We start from the raw sequence: 23,839 nt of genomic DNA, 5'->3' as shown, positions 1-23,839 counted from the left end.
AATGAAGGAATTTCTTCTTTGGTCCTTGAGCTGAAAATTGGCCAAATAAGATGTATTTTATAATGAATAAAAATCAAAAGACTACCTTCTAGAGATATGAAAGTATCCTTTTAAAATTATAAAAGATATTGAGAATTTTGGAGGCTATTTGCAAGTTTTGTTATTCTATTATTATTTTTTTTAAGAATGTTCGATGTTGGTGGACAGAGATCTGAGAGGAAGAAGTGGATTCACTGCTTCGAAGGAGTTACATGCATTATATTCTGTGCAGCACTCAGTGCCTATGACATGGTCCTAGTGGAAGATGAAGAAGTGGTAAGTCTAAAAGGAATATAAGGCCAGGGTTAAAAACAATCATTTTCAGTTTGCCATATTACCACCACATTTTCCAACACAGTCAAGGCCCTCCAAAGGTGTTATTTCTAGATCCAAGATTAACATTTTGCAAATAATAATTCTACACATTCTCATCTTTTAAACCAAACAGAACAGAATGCACGAAAGCCTTCACCTGTTCAACAGCATCTGTAATCACAAGTACTTTGCCACCACCTCCATTGTCCTGTTTCTCAATAAAAAAGATCTCTTTCAAGAAAAAGTCACCAAAGTGCATCTTAGTATCTGCTTTCCAGAGTACACTGGTAAGATAATTTCCATATAATTACAGAGTAGTAAAAATTTATGTAGATACGTATTTCCTTATCTGGATCTTGACATGCAATATTTATGAGGTTGAGGCTTGTAGTACATTTTGAGTCATGCGTGTGATCCAAACTGGAAAGAATTTTATAAGAGAAAATGTCCTTACTTTGCGTTAAAGCAAAGCTCTAGAAAATAAATAGGCTCTAGTAAATAAATAGGAGATGGTTCGATAGACTGGTGTTGGTACTCCATAATAATGTATCAAGTGATGTTGCAAACATTAAACATTGTAATAGGAATGTAAATCTTATTTCAGATTGGAATTTTTCATATATTTTCCTGATGAAACCTTGGGATGCTGTATTAGATGTCAGTACCTTCTCAAAGTATGAATTAAATTTCCCAAAGGATAGCATGAATGAATTTGAGAATAGTGGCACCCTTTCTTTTTCTAATTGTCCTAGAACTTAAGAGGTTTAGTGCTGGTCCTATTAATCAGTATTTATAAATGTCCGGTTCTCTAGAAGGGTTATTTTCCCTTTGGAAACTTTTTTTTTTTGCTGTTATATGCTCTGATGTCAGTGAAATTGGGTAAGATAAAAATATTTATGATTTATACACAAATACAAGCAATTTCACTATTTGATACATGAGTCACCCAGATGTTACTAGGACTACGGCATTCTGTCAAAATGACTATATGTACTAGTCTATAATTAGTGCTTGTATCTTTCTTCTGAATTTATAAATATTAATTATATGTTCACACATTTATCATATGATTAAATATCATGATTCTATATTGAATATTATAATTTTTTAAATTTTAATTGACTTCAAAGAGGAAAGGAGAGGGAGAGAGAGAGAGAAACATCAATGATGAGAGAGAATCATTGATCAGCTGCCTTCTGCATGCCCCACACTGGGTATCAAGCTTGCAACCTGGGCATGTGCCCTTGACCAGAATCTAACAAGGGACCCTTCAGTCTGCAGGTCAATGCTCTATCCACTAAGCAAAACAGTCTAGGATTTAAATATTACAAATTAAATAATAGACTTACAACAATGCTTTCTTTTAAGTACTAGAGTGTACTTCTTAGACCAGTTTTTAGTTTAGAAGAGAAAATACAGAGTTCCCATATACTCTCTGGTCAGCTCCCCAGTTTTCCCTATTATTAACATCTTACATTGCTGCAGTCTCGTTACAGTTGATGAACAGATATTGGTTCATTATTAGCTAAAATTAGCAGTTTCGGTCTAACTGGTTTGGCTCAGTGGATAGAGGGCCTGCCTGTGGACTGAAGGGTCCCAGGTTCGATTCTGGTCAAGAGCATGCACGTTGGTTGTGGGCACATCCCCAGTAGGGGGTGTGCAGGAGGCAGCTGATTGATGTTTCTCTCTCATCGATGTTTATAATTCTCTATTTCTCTCCCTAACTCTCTTTAAAAAAAATCAATAAAATATAAAAATAATAAATAAACAAACAAACAAATAAATAAAGTCAGCAGTTTGCATTGTGTAAGTATTTGTGTACAGGTCTATGGGTTTTACCAAATGCCTCTCATGTGTATTTTATTGTATTTTACAGAATTGTATTTTACAGAATTGATTGTATTTTACAGAATACTTTCACCGCCTTACAAATCTCTGTGCTCCACATTCATACTTCTCCCCAACCTCAAACCCTTGGAAACCACTGTTATTTTCACTTTCTGTAGTCTTGACCTTTCCAGCATGTCATATAGCTGGAATTAAACAGTATGTGGCATTTTCTAATGCCTTTCACTTTTCAATATTAAATGCAATATGCACTTCAATGTCCTCCAAATCTTTTCTTGGATTGATAGCCCACTTGTTTTTATTGTGGAATAATATTTCATTCTATAAACAAACCACTCTCTGTATCCTTTCACCTATTGAAGGATATCTTGGTTGCTTCCAGTTTGGGGCATTATGGATAAAGCTGCTATAAAACACTCATGTGCAGGTTTTTGTGTGTGCATGAGTTATTGTGTAAATAATACCTAGGATTGGATTGTATGCTAAGACTACCTTTAACTTTGTGAGAAATTAGCAAATTGCCTTCACAAGTGGCTGTACCATTTCTGCGTCCCCATCAGCAATAAATAAGAGCTCCTGTGGCTCCACATCTTTGCTAGCATTTGGTGTTGTCGGTGTTTTGGAATCTTAGCTGTTACATTGTTTTAAGGACCTAATTTTTCTCCTGGTAATAATAAACAAAATCTTACCTTCTTGGAGAATCTTTATGCTACCATCCTATCCTGTGTTAGGTCCCCACTCAGCACATTCTGCTAAAGCCATCATTTGGTCATTTTTAGGTGTCCTGTATTTGTTGGCCTTCTTATTTTATTTCTGCCTTCCCCAATTGATCTATTGTGTATCCTGCTACTAGTCTAACTTCCTTAAGCAGAGCCTTCATTGGCTCTTTATTTAACTTTACTAAAACATCAGTCAAGAATAGTTCTCTATCTTACATTTCTCTTTTTAGCTACCCTGTTTAGTTAGCAACATAGTTTATAATCTGGCCCATACCACCTACACTACTTGACCTCCTACAATCCCTCTACAAAAATCTTTCATTTTTATCAAACCGGATCCTCCAAAATGCACATTCACTTCTCAACCAGACCCTGAAGTCTAGTGGTACAGGCCGTTCTCACTCTCACTCTTGGTTCTCGCTCATTTAATTTTTCTGTTCTCTTTTAGCTATCCTTCAGGGTCCAGTTCAACTACCACCTCACTCTGCAGATTTCTTTATAACTTTTATTCTTTTCTTCATTTTGTTCATATGAAACCAAATGCACATACACACACACAGACTTTGGGGTATACACACACACATACACACACACACACACATATATATACACACACACATGTGTATATATATGTATATATACACACACATATGTATATACACACACACACATATTTACACACACACACACACACACACACACACACACCGGTGTGTGTGTGTGTGTATATATATGCTTCATTACTCACTTACTTGATTGTGTAAATATATTCGTATTTCTTTTCTATTGAGGTAAAGGTTAAATATTAGCCACTTGAAGCCCTCCGTGGTCAAGTATAATTCCCAGCACAAAGTAGGCATTACATAAATCCTGATAACTGACTGTTGCCAATATTGACTTTTTAGTACAGAGTACATCAAATAGAAGCACACAAAGTAAAATCATAAAACTTACTGATATTATTTATAATTTTAATTTTTATGCAATTAATGTTTACTTTAATTTCTTTTTTAACAAGGGCCAAATACATTTGAAGATGCAGGGAACTACATCAAGAACCAGTTTCTTGACCTGAATTTAAGAAAAGAAGATAAGGAAATTTATTCCCACATGACCTGTGCTACAGATACCCAAAATGTCAAGTTCGTGTTCGATGCAGTTACAGATATAATAATCAAAGAGAATCTGAAAGATTGTGGACTTTTCTAATCAAACTTTCCCCCCCCCTCATTCCATTCTTGCTTATGTATGTTTTTCAAGATATAAAAGGAAAGGTGCTGTGTGATGTGTTGTTTTAATAGATATTAACATCTCTAGAAATGTAAGTAGCATTATAAAGCAAAAGGTTTTCATGCTAAGTTTGAATTTATTGTCACCTGTTTCTGGATCACTTTTTATTTCTGTGGGACATTGAAGATGAGGCGTCTTTGATGTTCTCAGGTTTGAAAACTGGTAATAACGGAAATTCCATATCACTGACATTGAGTTTGCTTGGAAATTAAGTTCTGCATTTTGGCTTATTTTTGGACATAGAACAATTGCAAGGTAATCCATATTATTTCCATTGGCCACATTTTGGGAGGCATTCATTTTGGTTGATAATGTAACTGTGCCTATACTATAGAGACTATTTAAAGGTGATACATGTGGTATTTTACTGGTCCATTACTCCTAATTCAGAAAAAAAAAAAAGCATGCAATTTTATCTGTTTCCTTTTTTTTCTTAGGAAATAGTATTAATGCTTAATTTACCTGTAGAATTGAAGATTTCAATAATTTATCTCTGCTGATTGAAAACAGGGGGCAATGTATGGTTAAGTACACAATATAAGGCTGTTAATAGGGGTTCTCAATGGAACACTCATTTTCCCCATTTTATTCCAGAACAGCAAGGAACATTATTATAATTAATGGTTTGGGTCCAATTCTTAGACTGCAAGAGAGAAAACTAATTCAGTGTCTTATAATCAGTATATGTTATTTTTTAAATAAGTAGAAAGAAAGAGCAAGTAATTAGGAGATTTTTTTTAGAAGAGAAACACTGAGCTTCTCTCTTAGTACCATTTGATTCATGCTAAATGTCACATGGTATGCTAGTAGTCAAAGCCTCCTTTTTAAAAGTTAATTTGATGCCTTGTAATCTAATCATATTATTTCTGGACAGAAAAATGCCATTTCTTTTTTAATGTGTGTATCATTTACAACATACTAGTATTCTTTTCCAAGCATGTCTCAATATTGTTTACTCTCAACACTTGTAAAAGAAGCTGATATAGATCAGAATAGTAGGTCAATGCATGATTTAGTACTCTGAAAAAATAGCTAATTAGGTGTTTACAAGTGTAGATGAGATAAAGAAAACATAAATCAAGCAATATGCCAACCTGTAGCTCTGTTTGCTGTAGCTGCTACTTCATTGTTCTGTAACATATTTCTTTTCCAAAAACATAAGGATGATCACTATTCAGTAAGTAACCTTTACTAAAGTATTTCTGGGTTTATCTTCAAAACCACAAAAGCAAGTATAAATAAATTTGTTTAAGAAAAAATATTTTTAAATTTCTTTGCAGAATATACATTTTCAAAGAGCTTAAGATACCAAGAACAGCCGAGACCGGTTTCGCTCAGTGGATAGAGCTACGGCTTGTGGACTGAAAGGTTCAGGGTTCGATTCCAGTCAAGAGCATGTACCTTGGTTGCAGGCACATCCCCAGTAGGGGGTGTGCAGGGGGCAGCTGATCGATGATTCTCTCTCATCGATGTTTCTAACTCTCTATCCCTCTCTCTTCCTCTCTGTAAAAAATCAATAAAATATATTTTAAAAAAAAGATACCAAGAACAACAACAACAAAAGCATGAAAATATATTTAGTTCAGGCACTCAATAAAATTGTCTCACTGAAAAACAACATCTATATGACAACAGCCCAACACTTTGCTAGGAGATATTCAATGCTACGAGATTATAAATTAAGATTACAAATGCTACCATTTCTTCCATGGTGCTTTGTCTTTTTTCCTTTACTTTAAACTATTTGTTTCCATTAGGGTGAGAAGAATTTTCCAGAAAAGATTAATATACTTTTTGAAATGTTACTATTATTGCTATTTAGATTTTGGCATTGGCTTACCATTAGGATTCCTTTGTTAGCTAATACAGGTAGAAAGGGATGGGTACAAAATGGTTCAATTAGTCTTTTAAAAATGCAAAACTAATTTCAATCTGTGCAAAAAACTGGCAGGCATCAATATTTACTATGAAATATTGTAATCTGAGAACTTTAAAAAATATGCTAAATGACCAATCTATAATTAGAGGTAAGTTTGGGTTATTAAAACAAATATAAATAACATAAATTTATTCCAATCCTAACTAAAATAAATTCTCCCAAATCAAAAACATTTACTATGCTAAGAAATAATTTTAATTAAACAGAGAAATGTTTGATAGAGAAAATATAAAATAGATGTTATATTTTATATTATTTCTTTAATGATTGAAACCTTAAATTTGAGTCTATTTTTTATTTTACATTAACATTTTAATTAAAAATGGTTGGTGTAGCATTTGGGGCCAAATTTTTTAAAAAATAGAAAATATAGGAAGCTATGTTTTAGCTGGAAGAAATGCAAACTGAGACTAGAAATGTTCAAGTTGCTTAGAACTGAAACACCTATTTCAATTGAAAAATTCAATGTTTAACTGTACAGTTAGGTGTGGATTTATTTATTTATTTATTTATTTATTGCATTTATAGTGTCTCAAAGAAGCAGTCTTCGTTGTTTTCATTTTAAACTTCAAATCTGATTATACTGACATTTCCCTTTTGTGCTAGTTGAGGTTTCTCTGCCTGACTCACACTGTTCCTGAATCCTGCTTAGTTTAGATTTCTAGCACTCCCAGCTCATGCGTGTCTAAGGTTTGCCCAGGGGTAGTCACATGCACTTCCTCAGGGATCTGGTGCAGGCCTGTAACTAGCGGGGTCATTCACAACCAGTCCTGGCAGAGGCTTTCCAGGAGCATGAAAAGGTCAATAAAGTCTTTGCAACATGGGACTAGTGACTAGAGAGAGACATGGAAAAAAAAAAAAGAGTATTAAGTAGGTAATATTTTGGTGTCAAAACAAAATTATTGGCAACTCTACAGCATGCTTTATGGATAGGGGCTTATAAAATCTGTGGAATCTATAATATATATTACAGATATGCAATATTTTGTTGATTGACAACATTTATAAAATATACCAATTTTTACATACATGACACAAAGGGGTAAACTCCTTTTTCAGGTCGTGAACATGCCTACTACAATTATGTTACTTGACCCATTATCCTATTTAGTCACAAAATGTATTTTAAGGTACTCACTGAGAATCATGCAGGCTTGACTTCTAAGCTAACGGTATGTATATGAGGAAAGGTGTTTTGTGCTGATTTATGTGTTTTTACTAAATGTTACACCACCTCAGGATCAGAGCTGGATATGTTGATTAACATATATGGCTACTAAAAATAAAATATTGGTAAGAACTATAAGAAAAACGATGAATATTCTACCTTTGATTAACTTTAAAAATAGGAGCGCCAGCCCTCTGCCTGGGATGGAGTACGTGCTCACTAGAGAAAAGGCCAGTTAAGGCTCTCGTTCCATCCACAGAGGTCCTTTCTGACAGTCTTACAGACTAGTCTGTAGCCACAGGGGGGCACACTTACATCATGTGTTTTTCTACTCAAATGGTGCAAACGTAATAAACTTGGATTACCAATAACTTTAATGAAACATATAATTAAAATCCTATTAAGAACCACAGTTTATGTTGTGCTTCTATTGATAGTTCAGTAGTAAACGATAATCTTCTGATAATCATAATATACACTATTTTAGTCAAACTTGTGCTTGACAAAGCTATTGAAACATCTTCAAGTTTGTTTAATGTTATGACAATATCTAGTCTCTTCTCAAACTCTTTTTTTTGTTTTTGTTTTTTGATATTTTCAAGCTGTTGCTTAAATCTAACTTACCATTAATTTTGTAATACGTGGGTGTGGTTTTTTTCCAATCACCTGTATTGTGCCTGAAATCTTGATTAGCTTCCAGAGGTAAAAGAAAAATTATTTGATGCCTAACTGCTATGTTTTGTGGATAGTAATGAATTGGCTGCTTATTATTGTGTACCTTTTCAGTAAATCAAAGTAAAATTTTACTCTGCTGTTCCATTATTTTCTTTATTAAAACTTTTTCACAATTATCAAATCAAGAGGAAAATGAGTGCTCTGTGACATTTGACTATTACCAGCACAGAGCTGCCAACTCACTTTTCAATAGTAATAGGATGATTTTTATTTTAAATCACATTGGTCACATTAGTTAAGAAATAGAGTCACATGACCGAAAAAGGAAATTTAAAAATGTCCATTTACTTCACAGGGATAGTGATGGCCCTCTTATTTATTATACCTTTCAGATAAACACTAATATATGAAACACAAGCAAAACAAAGAGATTATTTTATTTAAAAGGCATTCTATTTTCTAAATTGGTCAAATTTAAACGAAACTTAGCACATTCTGAATGTGATTGGAAATTGTTTTTTCAGTGTACATTGTTGTGAGTCTTCTTTTCTGAAAATGAAAAATGGTCAATTAAATGCCATTATAATATTGTTTCCATTTTAACATAGTAAAAACCTTACATTGGAGAAAATGATTGTACTTTAAGTTAGCATAAGGAAATTTAGAATAATAAAGACCCCATGCAAAATGCAAAAGAAAAAACTGTTGTATGCTGCTATTATCCAATAATAATTTGACTATTTTAACACAAAAAATATTGATATACAAGTTTATACTTATAATAGCACAGTTATATAATTTATCAGCAAAAGCAACTTTTTATTTCCCTTGGAGTTATATTATCCAATATAGTGAGTCCACAAATGTTTACTCGGTTTCAACAATATTTAAGAAATAATCACTTCACATTTTTATTCACATATATAGGGTGCTTCCCAACAATACTCATAGCAGGGCAGCATAATCATCTCTGATTTTTGAAAAAAGTGTAGAGAATTTTAATATAAAAACATATAAACCACAAAGACATGCTTATTCCTTTCTTTTAATTCTGTCCTTTTGTAAATATCAAAAGTACTGCTAAGCAATAGCCGCACTGTTTTTGCTATAAGACATCACTGTAAGTATCTGGACACTTGGGTTTCAACACACCATGCTGAGAACACTTCATTAAACTCACAGATTCCAATAGCACATTACTCATCAGGTAATTCATTGTGAATCTATGGCAAAAGGTTTTTCTGAACTATGTTCCCAGAACAGGTGACCTGGTCACTGTAGAGAATCTTGGGCTGTGCCTGTGAACTTAAGTTTGCCTCATCAACAGGTTCACCATGGGACATTGAGCAATTCTACCCCCCCTCCCCCCAGTGACTATTTTTCTTACACATGAACTAAACAATCACCACAGACCCTGACCTATAAATACTGAGCTTCTGAGTGAGCAGTTTCTTTTGAAAACTGATACCACAGTAAGTGTGTCCTAATGGAGTTACTAAAAGAAAAACAGCACAGGGCCGAAACCGGTTTGGCTCAGTGGTAGAGCATTGTCTGCAGACTGAAAGGTCCCGGGTTTGATTCAGGCCAAGGGCATGTACATTGGTTGTAGGCACATCCCCGGTAGGGGGTGTGCAGGAGGCAGCTGGTCGATGTTTCTCTCTCATTGACGTTTCTAGCTCTCTATCTCTCTACCTTCCTCTCTGTAAAATATCAATAAAATATTAAAAAAAAGAAAAAGAAAAAAAGAAAAGAAAAGAAAAACTACACAGGAAGAGAAATTACATGGAAATGATTTTTCATTAATATGTGAGTTGTTTAAAAATTGTGATTTCCTTTTCTTTTCAGTTTCAGTCTGAGGGTTACCAAGTGTAATTTGTTCCTAAGAAGAAGCATCTAGAATCTAACACTGCCCCTCCTATAGGCTTCGCAAGGACAGCAATTCATTGTTCACCCTGGAACATAGATCATCCCTTGCCGTCCAACGAGGGGTAATTCATTGGTTAATGCATTAAAAATTTTACCAAAGAATAATAAAATTGGTGACAACTTTGGTAAACTTACAAAACATTTAAAATATATATTTAAAATAAGTGAATGTATAAATTACCTTTTATATCATCATTATAATAATGCTAAAGATAATTTTTAAAAGAATAATTTTGCACTCATTCTCCCTTGTATCTCACATATGTAAAATGATTAATAAATGCTTAATAAATTAGTAAACAGTGCATAGACATTATAATTATTATCAGCCTGAAGCAAATGTTCCAGGTTACCTCTCTCTCTAGGACCACTGTCTCTGCACAGTGGTTGGCAGCTTAAAAGTAATTATTTAGTTTTACATTTTAAAAAACTTCTGGAAGCTGAGATCATTCTCCTACTAAAATAAAGTTTTAGAATGATTCCTAGTGTTCAGGGCACATGGCCCAGTCTCTCAGATAGCAGGTCCTTGGAGGTGGTGTTTCATTGCCAGAACTGCCTCTGAAATGCATGCCTCAAGAGTTCCTTATTCTTCAAATCAAAACAACAATGCGGTACCATCTCACACCTGTCAGAATGGCCAACATCAACAAATCAACAAACGACAAGTGTTGGCGAGGTTGCGGAGAAAAACGAACCCTCGTGCACTGCTGGTGGGAATGCAGACTGGTGCAACCACTGTGGAGAACAGTGTGGAGTTTCCTCAAAAAACTGAAAATGGAACTCCCATTTGACCCAGTAATCCCACTTCTAGGAATATATCCCAAGAAACTAGAAACACCAATCAGAAAGGATATATGCACCCCTATGTTCATAGCAGCACAATCTACAATAGCTAGAATTTGGAAACAGCCTAGGTGCCCGTCAGCAGATGATTGGATCCAAAAACTATGGTACATCTACACAATGGAATACTATGCTGCCATAAAGAAGAAGGAATTCTCATCATTTGCAGCAACCTGGATGGAATTGGAGAGCATCATGCTGAGTGAAATAAGCCAATCAACGAAAGAGAAACACCACATGACCTCACACATCGGTGGATGATAAAGATCTTTATAAACTGATGAACCAAGAGACAGATATAGAGAAAGTAAAGCAACAGGCAGACTGTCAAATTACAGTGGGGAGGGTAGGGATATCAGGGGGAGATAATAGATCAACCGAAGGACTTGTATAAATGCATATAAGTACAACCAATGGACATAAAACTATGGGGAGGGAGGGGATGTGTGGGAGGGAGGGAGGGGGGCAATAAAAAAAAATCAAGAAAATATGTAATAAATAAATAAATAAATAAGAAAAAAAAAAAAAAAAAAGAGTTCCTTATTCTTCAAACCTTACGTCTGAATCACCTCTTGAGACAGAGGTTCCAGAATTCACAGAACAGAAATTCACCTGCTTCCTACTGTTACAGCTCATTACAACAATTCTACTCTTTCCAAGTTAAAATTTACAATAAAATATTTATGTGTTATTGTTTGATTTATTTTTTTCCACTTTACTGAAAGCTCCCTTAGTGCAGAGTTCATATATGGGCTTTCCACAGTTGTGCTTAAATGCCAAATAGGAAATTAATGAACATTTGTGAATTAATGAACAAATGAACCAATGATCACTTACCGATTCCTTCTAGAAAGTGTCTTTTTTCTTGGCTTCCATAATGCATTATTTTCCTGATTTTTCTTTTTTCTTTTTGGCTCCTTCTCACCAAACTCCTCTGGTCATTTCGTAAATATTAGTTTTACTAAAAATACTTCTATAGATCATCTTCTCTTATAACTCTACCTATTCTCTATCAAAAATCTTAAGTATTTTCATGGTTTCCTTTTTTTCCTAGGCAAGATCATTCTTCTAATCTCTAATTTATATATAAATATATATATATATATGTGTATGTATGTATATAATATATATTATATATATATATAAAATCGTAACTGCCTCTTGAAACATAGACAAATAAACTCAACATTTTCAAAAATAAACTCATGATTTAATGAGTTTAATAAAAATTAAACACACCACATCTATGCCATCTCCCATGATTTCTCTAATCCAGATGGTGGGTTTTACTGTTCTTTTGTTATGTTGTCCATCTCAAATTGCTCAACAAGTTCTAGTGATTCTACATGCTCAGTTTTCTCTTCTTGCTGTAAAGCATAGAGTCAAGGTGCTAAATACAATCTTCTACACCATCTTATGCTTCAGGAAGACCTAAAACACCTTTGTTAAATGTAGTTTAAAAAGTGCTTCAAAAACTAATGAAACCTTCCAGTTACTTAGCCTTTCTTGAACTCACAAATTTGAGCCCAATCACTTGAGAGCTGTAAATAATTTTCATATAATTCATAGGGCCTCATCAATAAAAAGTTGAATAAAAACTTTTAAGAAAGATTCAATAAATTTCTACCGTCTGTGTGCTATCTCTCAGTGTATTTGTTTCAATTCTAAAAATATAACTAACATCATTCTCAATTTTTAAAGAGATTTCAAGAGACTAAATTTTCCTCATGAATAATAATGACTAGACCAAATTACAACCAGGTTGCAATCTATGAAACTCCCTCTGTGAAAGGTAATGTGTACAATTTGACTGGCTGATGATCATATAACAGTCTACAAAATGTGTTGTGATCTTTACATGCTGATAAAAATATTTTCAATTAGAAATTCTATTACCATTTTTAATCTAAATAAAGTCTTACTCCATGAAAAGCCAATTTCCAAACCTCATCCCATCAGAGGCTTAGCAGATGTCTGTTTATGTAATCTTTATGAACTATGACAACAAAAAGCCATGTGAGCCCATAGCAATTTACAAGTGCTCCAAACCCAGGAGGCTGGTATATCAGACATCCACATACTAATTTTGATATTAATCTTCAGCCATCAGCTGACTCAGGATGTTAGAGCTGTATTGGAAACATGTTGCAGTTTTAAATCACTTCATCAAGTAACTCATGTTAGTGCTTTATTTTATTACTATTCCAACAGGAGTGGCAAGAAGCATCAATGATATATATATATATAGCTGATACCTAAGTTATATAAGCTGAATATAATAAAACTGTCATCCAGAATTCAAAGGGCGTTAGTTATTTTTTTCATCTACCTATATGGGGGATTTCTTATTAAATAGGGTGTTTTCAAGATAGTAGAGGATTTACTCCTTTTAAACCCTAGTATCTTAAACCATAAAGAATACTTCCACTGTATTATAGGCCCTATCTATCAGAGCTAGGATATAGTCAACATGTTATCCTTTCCTTGATAGGCCATAATCATTATGATGAATAATAGTTCTCTGTTGTAATGCAACGATTACCTGAGTTTTAATTTAGGAGTGTGGGTTTTATTTTATTCATTTCCAGAGGGACTCACACATGTGAGGAGCTAATATGTTATCAGGAGAAAGAGCTCTTGCCTTTCAAGAAAAACAAGCAAGATAAAAACCTCTCTAGAGTGGAAAAAAATATAAGTAGGAGAGAGCAGTGTCAAGTAAGGATTGTTCAATTGGACATCTGAGCTTTCTCAGCTCTCACTGATTAGCTGCCTAGCATTGAACAAGGTCCTTCACTCAGGTTCCACATACATAAAATGAGGACAATAATACCAGCTACAGGCAGAGCCGAGGGATAAATTAGATAATGTGTATGGAGTGCTTAGAAGAGTGTCTGGTACATATTAGAGATTATTGCTTATTAATGGAGGGGGCAGAAAATTAATTTGCAATTGCAATGTTGTATATAGAAATACAAAAAAGGGTTCGTATTATAATAGAAGCCAACTGGGTAGGAAGAAGGGATTTAAGAAAAGTGGAGGTAAAAAAAGAAGAGATTTAAAAGACGTGTCCTCTGAAAGGTAAATACATGGATTAAAAAAGTTGATTTTAGAGGATTTTGTCTATTGGTAGTATTTGATTTTAGCAACCCTTATTTTGCTTTTACTATACATATGATTAATAATTATATTCATTGTGTGAGGGCTAAGAATCATTTTTATTCATTTATTTGTTAATCCTTTCATATATGTTTATCCACCCACCAACCCATTCATTTATTCACTCAATTGCTCAACAAAAATCTAGTACTATAAATAGGCACTTTGAAAGTTACTGTGGAATCAAAGTTTAATATGAGGACTCTGTCACCAAGATACTTTCAGATTAATAGAACAATTTCCACCTTAGACTGAGTGAGCAAAGCTAAGAATTATGAGATCAGTTTTGTTAATTTTTTTACACAGAAGGTTATATAAAGCTAAATGTTTCTTTAATGCTATATTTCTTGAGAAGGAGAGACAGTATAAGAATTTCTTTTAGAAACCCTTATTTTTGCAGCTAGTGATTTGGAGAATATGGCTTGGGAGATCTTAGATAATATGTTAACAACAATATCATTATTGCATGGGCTTTGTGGTTTTTTTGTTTGTTTGTTTGTTTGTTTGTTTGTTTTTGGCAAATGCCTTTTCTATTTGCTTCCTGGTTTTCAGTTCAGTATTAGGTGATGAGGCCAAAAACAAAGTTCAATGAAATAGGGACTATTTTTCCTTTCGACCACACACACGGGTTACACACTTTAGCACAATAAAGGGCTGCTTTGGTGACTGACAGAGTTCAGGTCTCTGGAGAGGAAGCAATGTCCTGGGCCTGAGGAGGTTATCTTGTGGCTAATGGTTTTGTGCCAGGAGTTAGAACTGCTTTTCTTTTATTTTTATGAAATTTAGATACTGATTGTGCAACAATTTTCTTTAATAATTTTTTTTAAGTCCCTGGATAAGGAGGGGCCCTTGATAAAGGTCAAGTCTCCAGGGACTTGACTTTTATCCTGACTCTCTGAAGTGACTTGAACAGCTGCGTTTAAGTTATTAAATTATAATACTTAAACCCAAATTCTACTCAAGCAGAAATCTTAATTATTCCAAAAGAGGAACCATTAGAATGTCACTAATCTGGTTTATTATCACTTTAAAACGCTTAACCAAAGACAAGATCCTCTCTCTCTTTCCCTATAAACCACTTGCTCCTTTGTATAAAATCCTTATGAGGTCATTCATCTGAGTACAACTCTTCCTTGACACCCTAATTTTTCACTAAAGTACTGTTGTAATAATCACAACAGGCTTTCTCAGCCTAGCTATTCTCCAGACAATTTAACCCACACAGCGGAACCTAGAAAAATGTTAGCATTTAGGTTGAGATTTCCCAAAAGAGTACTCAGTTAAATGTATGAGACGTAATTGCACCATTGTGGATTAGGATGCCAACACATTACTAGGTACAGCCACACTATCAGTATACAATCTTTAACCAGTGTATTTATGACTTTGAGAAATAAACAACAACTTCCGTGTTTTTACATTTTTATTGATTGATTTGAGAGAGAGAGAGGGAGAGAGAGAGAGAGTGGGAGAGAGAGAGAGAGACTTTGTTGCTCCACCTATCCATGCACTCATTGGTTGATTCTTGTTTGTGCCAAGACCAGGGAGCCAACCCACAATGCTGGTGCATCAGGACTATGCTCCAGCCATGGTGGTCAGGGTCAGTAACAATTTCTTTATCACTTAGGAAGACAAACATATTTCTACCCTTAGCAAAAATTGGTTAGATGAAATTCAAAGCCTATTTTGTAAAAAGAAGACAAGATTTGTAAAATAAGCTTGATTTTTATTTTGAACTAGATCAATATAAACATACTAGAGTCCCTGTGCATAGATTCATGCACCAGTGGGGAGGCCCTTCGGCCTGGCCTGCACCCTCTTGCAATCCAGGACCTGATGGGGGATGTCAGGTAGCCAGTTTCAGCCTGATTCCCACAGGCCCAATCCAGACAGGAAGGAACTGATCCTGTGCATTGAGCATCTGTCCCCAGTCTTTTGGTCATTTAGGCTTTTATATAGAGAGATAGATGGAAGAAAGGGAGGAAGGTAGGAAGGTAGGAAGAGTAGAAAGATGAGTATATTTTTTAAGACATGTGTGAATTATGTCATTAGTTTTTCCTTATCACCATGTCTATTATAAATATAAATATATGAATTATATTACATTGATGTTTCTCAAACTTGCCTTGCTAACACCAAGGGTGATTATTTAAACATGTAAATTAATAGTTCCTTTTATGATTCTATTGCTTCGAAAATCACCCAAGAATTGGTGATTCTTATGATAGGCAGTAGGGGAAACATTTCTTAAGACATCAAAAACAAAACACAGATTTAAATTGCTTAATTTTCACATTTCCCCCCCCCCCCCCCAGTTTAAATGTTAACAAAGGACTTACTATATGCCAACTTACACATTTGAGGGAAATGTGAATTTATAAGTCAGTACCTACTTTCCAAATAGACTATTCTAGTTAAGGAGATAAGCTAAGTATCTCAAGAATAATTATATAAGAAAGATAATATTTTCAATCTTGCATTTATTAAATCATTCACTTAGTAAATATATATTCACTAATTACAGAATAGGCATTATGTCAAATTAGGGGGCTACCATCGTGAGCAAAAATAAGCACAAATTCTACCTTTTTGGAACTTCTAGTCTAGAAAGGGGAAAGCCATTATACAAATTTATTACATAATATGTGGAACACTTTATGAAAGCAATGAATGATTCTATTAATATGTACCACACTAACAGTAATTTAGTCAAAGGTGCTGAGAGATTTTTTTCTGAAAAATAAGCTTGAGCTGAGGATAAGGAAACAGTAATAATATGAAGAAAGGAAGGGAATTATTCCAAGGCACAGGAAGTGCATGTGCAAAGTTCCTGGGAAATCATGGTGCACATAAAAGACCATGGTGCTTTAAGAGGAAGGAGACAAATAGAGTGAGGTGAGGTTGAAAAGATCAGATTACTCTCTTAAGGTACATCACACCTTCTTGGAAGGGTCTCATAAGACAAGTCATTCATTTCTGTCTTTATTTTTTTTAAGTGTTCAAAAATGGGATGGCTTTTTAAGATTTGCATTTTGAAAAGATTATGTTGGCTATGGTGTGAAAAAATGACTAAAGCAAAGAAGTCTAGATTTGTATAGATGAGTGGGAAACTTCAAGATGTTCCGAAAGGAGAGAAAAATGACCTGAACTAGGAAAATCGAGATGGAGAATAAAACAGACAGACAATGTGTTCGGAAGCCAAAGCAACAGAGCTGGATGATTAATTAGTCATCATCAGCTGTGTAGGAGGAGGACATTTCTGGGATGGTGGTGACTGACTGAGATAGGGAGTGGTAGCAGAGGACCAGGTTAGAAGGATAAAGAGGAAGTACAGGAGAACAGTTTTGATCATGATAAATTTGAGGTGCTTTGGAGATATCCCAATAGAGCTGAGTGGGTGAGTAGAAATTCTGATCCAGAGGTCAGAGAAATCTGGAATGGAAATAGATAATTGTGAATCATGAAGAAATAAATAGTAATAGAAACTCTGGTGCAAATGAGATTGTCTTCTAAGGATATAAAGAAGTAAAATAAAATAAAAAATTTAAAAAAAGACCTTGTGATACAGTTGGTAAAGAGGAGATTGCAGAGACTGAAAAAGAGTGTGATTCAGAGCAGTGAGTGTACAGGATAACACAACACAGAAGAATTATTAAAAACTGGAAAAGAGCAACCAATAGTTTTACATATGAAAAAGGTCAATGAAGATGAGATCTGAAAAATATTCACTGGATTTAGAGACAGTGATGTCACTGATGACATTTTGTCAAAGTGATATGGCTGGAAATCAGGTAGTCATGGATTAAGGGATGAGGGGCTAATGGTGACAAATTTCTAAAATAATTTAAAAAAAACAACTTTTATTTTTTCTTTTAGAAAACTGATGATAAAGATGAGAGATCAGGCATGGCAGTGCTGATATGCAAATCAACATCTCAAATACAAGATTTCCCAATAAAAACCATGATCTTTACTTTGTTTCTCATCCTTCTAACCTTCTTTCACATTTCTTTCCTATTAAATACACCACGTGCCTCTCTATCACCAAAGCTAGTCTTCTTGCTCTAACATAATCCCTCTACCAAGCTTTCAGTGGTCCCATCCTTCCTTGCAACAGGTTGAATGGTCTCTAATACTCTGAACTCACCTTCCCCTCTCCCAAATGAACACATTCTCCAGAAGATCCACCATAGTTCTACCATTTAGTTAACAACTTCAGCAAATAATTGTTTCTTAAACATAGTTTGCTCATCTAAAAGGAAAGAGTTATGAATTTTCATGAAACATGAAAGAAACAGTGAATAAGAAGTAATTATCACATTTCCTGATCAGTATAGATGTCAATAACTATCAGTTAAATTTATGCATGATGTCTTTTATGACATATTAACGAGACAAGCACAGGCCAGGTGACTCAGTTTAAATTCCCAGTCGGAGACCATACCTAGGTTGCATGTTTGATCCTGTCTAGCCACGCACAGGAGGCAGCGGATTGGTGTTCCTATTTTTCTCTCACATCGATGTTTCTTTCTCTCTCTCTCTCTCTCTCTCTCTCTCTCTCTCTCTCTCTCTCTCTAGTTAATAAAAGCATATCTTTGGGTGAGGATTATAAATAAATAAATAAATAAATAAATAAATAAATAAATAAAGGCTCCAAATAGAGTGACTTATGTTAAGCCCTAAGTTATTAAACTGAGACAATTAAGGCTTCAGCTTCTTAAACTAGTCCATCAGGAGTCTCCTGAAAAACCTCCACCATCCTTTAAAAGAAAGTAACCTTGCAATAATAAACCTGCTTTATTGCTTAGTTTAATTTCCTTGTTTCTGCTCCCATCTACCTATAAAAGTCTTTCATTTTGTATTACTCCTTGGAGGTACATTCTATCTGCTAGGTTGGATGTTGCTAAACTCATGAATCAATGACTAAATCCAATAATATCTTTAAAATTTACTTAGTTGATTTTTTAAACACAATTTCTATTCAGTAACTATGTGTAAAAATGAGTAAGAATGATATAAGATTCTGGTGAGAAAATTAACATATAAATAGCAATTCAGATTAGCTTGAATCAGTAAGATATATTCCTCTAAACTTTAGAATCATCATTTCATCATCACGTTGCACTAAAATAGATACATAGTATGTTATTTCTTTAAAAAATAAATTATAAAAAAAAACACACCTCTATTCCTTTCCAAATAAATCACCTATAAGGAATCCTTTCTCTCAGAGTCTGCTCTCTGGAAAACTCGGGTAGAGATAAAATGTACATGAAACATTTAAATTTCTTAATTTTCAGTACACTTGATTATAGATATTTTGAAACTTAAAAATTATATTTTTGAACAGTAAATTATAATCTGTGATAGTAAGTTTGAGCAGAAGTAAATAGCCTAAAGCAGATTGATGTTTACCATATTGAAAAGAAAGCAAAATGTAATTCTCTTCCTACTAGTTGTAAAGGTTTGGAGCTGTCTGTTTAAATTCTCTATACTCTTAGTAAAATGTTCACAATTACTGACATGCTTTGTCATTTGTAACAAGTGCATTCTCATTGAGCCTTTCCAAATCATCTGCCTTCTCTGTTTGGATGAAGATTCTGGTCCTATGATTTGTCTAGGAGGCTTTGCCTATTATAAGTTGGTCTAGCTGATCCAAGTAGAAGATTGATTTTAATTAGTAGTAGTGGTCTGGTGCACAAAATTTATGCACATTAAAAGGGAATTAATTAGAGGAAATATTTTAATATTGTTATTTGCCCTTTATACAGAAGTGTCTGAGATGAAAGAAAATTAGTAAAATGTATATGAAAATCTCCCTCCTATCAGAGTCTGGGGTGCACCACAAGACCTAGAGTCAAGGCCCTGCCCACCACTCATACGTGTTTCAAAAATGCAGGAGAACCAGACACAGCCAGCCCCAACCCCATCAGGCCCCTCTGGGGGAAGGGCGCAGCCTCAGATCCTCCAGCCTGGCACCAAAAAGGGGGTGCAGCCTCAGAACCCCTGGCCTGGCACTAGGTGAAGGGCACACTCTCAGGTCCCCTGTCAAGCCCCACCAGGCTGGGGACATGGCCTGAGATCCCCCAGCCCAGTGCTGGGGCAGGGGAAATGGCATGAGGTCTATGGCCCAAGGCCATGGCAGGTTGCATGGCCTGAGGTTCCCTGTCAAGCCTCATCAGGCAGTGGGTGCGGCCTAAGGTTCCACGGCCCAAGACTGGGGCAAGGGGCACAGCATGAGGTCCCTCACCCCAGCCAGGTGCCATGTAGCCTCAGGTCCCTGCTGTTCAGTTGTGATGTTACAGCATCCCAGCTAATTTGCATATTCCTCTATTATATCGATAGATTACAGAATCTTCTTTTGTAAGTGAGAGAATGGGAGCAATTATAAAACATCTGGAGAAAACAAGTGTAAAAACTGAACATGCAGAATGCATGCAAATGGGGTAAGTGATCATGGCCTGGGTCATGTATAAGGAGATGTGGGGTTCACTGAATATGTACTATACTATCAGCAAGAGAAATAAGCATACAATTTGTTTATTGGAACAAAGCAAGGTACATTATCAGGGATAAGTGAAAGGTTAAAGAGAAGCTTACGTTCATTTTTTTTTATGGCTCTAATTGACAAGAGAGGAGTGGGGGATTGCTCATAAGAAGAACAAATAAAAGTCATAGTACTCATGAGCCAATGTTAAGCATCTAGGCAAACAGACCATACCAAAATCCATAGCCAAGAATTGTTCATAATAACAGGAAGAGCAATCATTTGATTTAGTATGACTAATACAAAGAGAGCTTATGGCTGAACATAGAGTAAAAAGTTACCAAATTAAAAGAACTTTATAAAAGGCTGACAAATTATGAAAGGCTATAAGAGAGCAAAGGTATTAAAAGGAAAAGAGTGATTTTGTTTATCCCTTAAATAGTTCATATTTTTCTTTAACTTGTGATGTACTTCTTCAAAGTGGATCAAATCTGAAGTAATTTTACCCAAATAAAATTGTCCCTGGTTCTATCCACTGAGCCAAACCACCTAGGGCCAATCTTTTTAATTTTAGCCAATCAAATAAGTATGCACCCATATTTCATTATAGTTTTTATTTTTCTAATGACTAAAAATGTTGACCATCTTTTGATGTGTGTATTGACCATTCATATAGTATCTACATATTACATAATTTTATTGATATGAATTCAAGATTTTATTAACAAGTCTATAATTACCCCAAGCATATCAGGTCGAGTGCCTGCCTGAGAACAGGAATGGAATAACCAATGGATTGCAAGAGTGTAGAGAAAAACTCTTCTCTTTTCTGTCTGCTCACTATTCTATCACTATTCTCAGTATTTCACTTCTGACACTAGAAGTGTCGAGTATTTGTTTGTTGGTTTGTATGTTTGCCAAACCAAGCAATTATCTGATCCTGTGAAGACCACAGAGCGTCCTGTTATTTAACTCAATTCTGAGTGTATCTATTTGAAGATAGCGTGGGATTCCGTATGTTAAAAGCTCAGTCCCACAAGACTCCCCCTACTTTAAAAGCCAATCAAAAGTCCAGCTCCTGTGCTTCTGACCAACCTTCTATAAATCAGAAGTTCCTAATACCCTCTCCTCCAATTCTATCACTTGCTAGAATAGATTACAGAACTCAGTAATTACCAGCTTACTTTAAAAGAATACTACTCAGCAACAGCAATATGGAAGAGAGGCATAGGACAAGGTAAGTGGGGAAGGGGTACAGAGTTCATGGTCCCCTCTCCAAGTATGTCACTCTTCCAGCGCTTCACATGTGCACCATCCTTTGGGATCTTAGGCATTCATTACATAGGCATGATTGATTAAATTATTGACTGTTGGTGATTAATTCAACCACCAGTCCTTCTGGAAGGTCAGGGATAGAGCTGAAAATTTCACCCCTCTAATTCCATTTTAGTTTCCTTGGCAATCAAACCTCAAACTGTGGTTTTCTAGGGGCTTTACAAAAGTCACCTCATTGACATAAACTTGAGTGGTTGAAAGAACTAAAGACAACTCTATTGTTCTCCTAACTAAGGAAATTCCAAGGTTTCAGGAGCTTTGTGTCAGAAATAAGAATAGAGGTCAAATGTTTATTTCTTATAATAAATCACAATATCACAAAGGAGCAAAAGGAAACTTTTTTATTTTATTTATTTATTTTTATATATTTTATTGAGTTTTTACAGAGAGGAAGAGAGAGAGAGATAGAGAGCTAAAAACATCGATGAGAGAGAAACATCGATCAGCTGCCTCTTGCACACCCCCTACTGGGGATGTGCCCACAACCAAGGTACATGCCCTTGACCAGAATCAAACCTGGGACCTTTCAGTCTGCAGGCCAACGCTCTATCCACTGAGCCAAACTGGTTTAGGCAGAAGGAAACTTTTTTTTTTTTAACCTGGAAGTATTTATTATTTGCATTTGTATAATGGTGTTACTGGTATATACAAATTTCAAAACTAACCAAGTTGCATACTTTAAATATGTGAAGTTGATTTCATTTCAACTATTCTCTCTAAGGTCAATGATGTCTGATCTCTTTTTGCTGTATTTAGTACCCATGTCTCTATTACTGCTCTTCGTGAACTATTTGTAGCAGAGACAGTTTTCCTCTTCAGTTTCAGAACACAGCTGTCTCCTTTCCTTCTTTAATTTCAACTTCCCATCAAATGATTAAATTTGGACATACCTTTGAATCAACATTTTGCCTCTCTCCTATTTTCTCTGTACTGCTAATGATCTTATCTTTATTTTCATATCATCTTATCACTCACCATCCTTCTGTGAATATGTCTCAGAGTCACCAATTCCAGCAATAGTTCATCACACATACCATATAGCGTAGCGATTCCACTATTTATGTATATCCAAGATAGAAGAATACGCACATCCACACAAAACCAGGACATAAATGTTCATAGTAGTATTACTAATGGTAATTAAAAAGTGGAATCAATCCAAATGCCCATCAACTGAGGAATGTATAAATAAAATGTAGTATACCCATACCGTGCAGTCCATTTTCATTAAAAAAGAAATGAAGTACTGATACATGAAGCAAATTAGATAAACCTTAAAAACATTATGGCAATTAAAAGAAGCCAATCAGCCAAAACCAGTTTGGCTCAGTGGATAGAGCATGGGCCTGCGAACTGATGGGTCCCAGGTTTGATTCCAGTCAAGGGTATGTACCTTGGTTGTGGGCACATCCCAGTGGGGGGTGTGCTGGAGGCAGCTGATCGATGATTCTCTCTCATCGATGTTTCTAACTCTCTATCCTTCTCTCTTCCTCTCTGTAAAAAATCAATAAAATATATATATTTTAAATGGATCTTGAAAAAAGAAAAGAAGCCAATCAAAATTTGCCACATGATATATGATTCCTTATATATGAAATATTTAGACTAGTCAAATATATAGAGATAGAATGTTTGATTAAGAGTTGACCAGAGTTGGAAGGTGGGAGAGGGTGCAAATGCTTATTGACTATTAATAAGCACATATGTTCTTTTAAGAAAGGGTAATATATCCTAGCCAGTTTGACTCAGTGAATAGAGTGTCAACTTGAGGACCAAAGAGTCCCAGGTTTTGGTCAATGTTTTATTCCGGTCAAGCGCAAGTGCAGGAGGCAACCAATTCTCACATTGATGCTTATCTCTCTCTCTCTCTTTCTCTCTTTCTTCTCTCTCTCTCTCTCTCTCTCTCTCTCTCTCTCTCTCTCTCTCTCTCTCTCTCTCTCTCTCTCTCTCTCTCTCCCTCTAATCTTTTTAAATTTTTTTTATTGTTTAAAGTATTACAAATAGTAGTACATATGTCTCCTTTAAAAAAAAAATCAATGTAAAAATATCTCTGGGTGAGGATTAAAAAAAGAAAGAGAGAGAAAGAAATGTGCTCATTA

At 35.0% G+C, this 23,839-nt stretch overlaps 1 protein-coding gene across 1 annotated transcript in view; it reads left to right on the top strand.

Annotated features, from left to right (window-relative positions):
* Nucleotides 1–5,741, top strand: part of GNAT3 (G protein subunit alpha transducin 3) — a 34,679-nt gene extending 28,938 nt beyond the window's left edge. The window contains exons 6-8 of the mRNA XM_084897047.1: nucleotides 186–315; nucleotides 488–641; nucleotides 3,940–5,741. Of these exons, the coding sequence (XP_084753173.1) occupies nucleotides 186–315; nucleotides 488–641; nucleotides 3,940–4,130 (475 nt within the window). The 3' untranslated portion in view covers nucleotides 4,131–5,741. The remainder of the gene's footprint in view (nucleotides 1–185; nucleotides 316–487; nucleotides 642–3,939) is intronic.
* The last annotated feature ends 18,098 nt before the right edge of the window (nucleotides 5,742–23,839 follow it).

This window comes from Pipistrellus hanaki (assembly GCF_964339955.1).
Source record: "Pipistrellus hanaki genome assembly, chromosome: 10".
NCBI classification, from domain to species: domain Eukaryota; kingdom Metazoa; phylum Chordata; class Mammalia; order Chiroptera; family Vespertilionidae; genus Pipistrellus; species Pipistrellus hanaki.
Note: the sequence above shows the minus strand (reverse complement) of the source record. Positions and strands in the feature narration are given on the sequence as shown.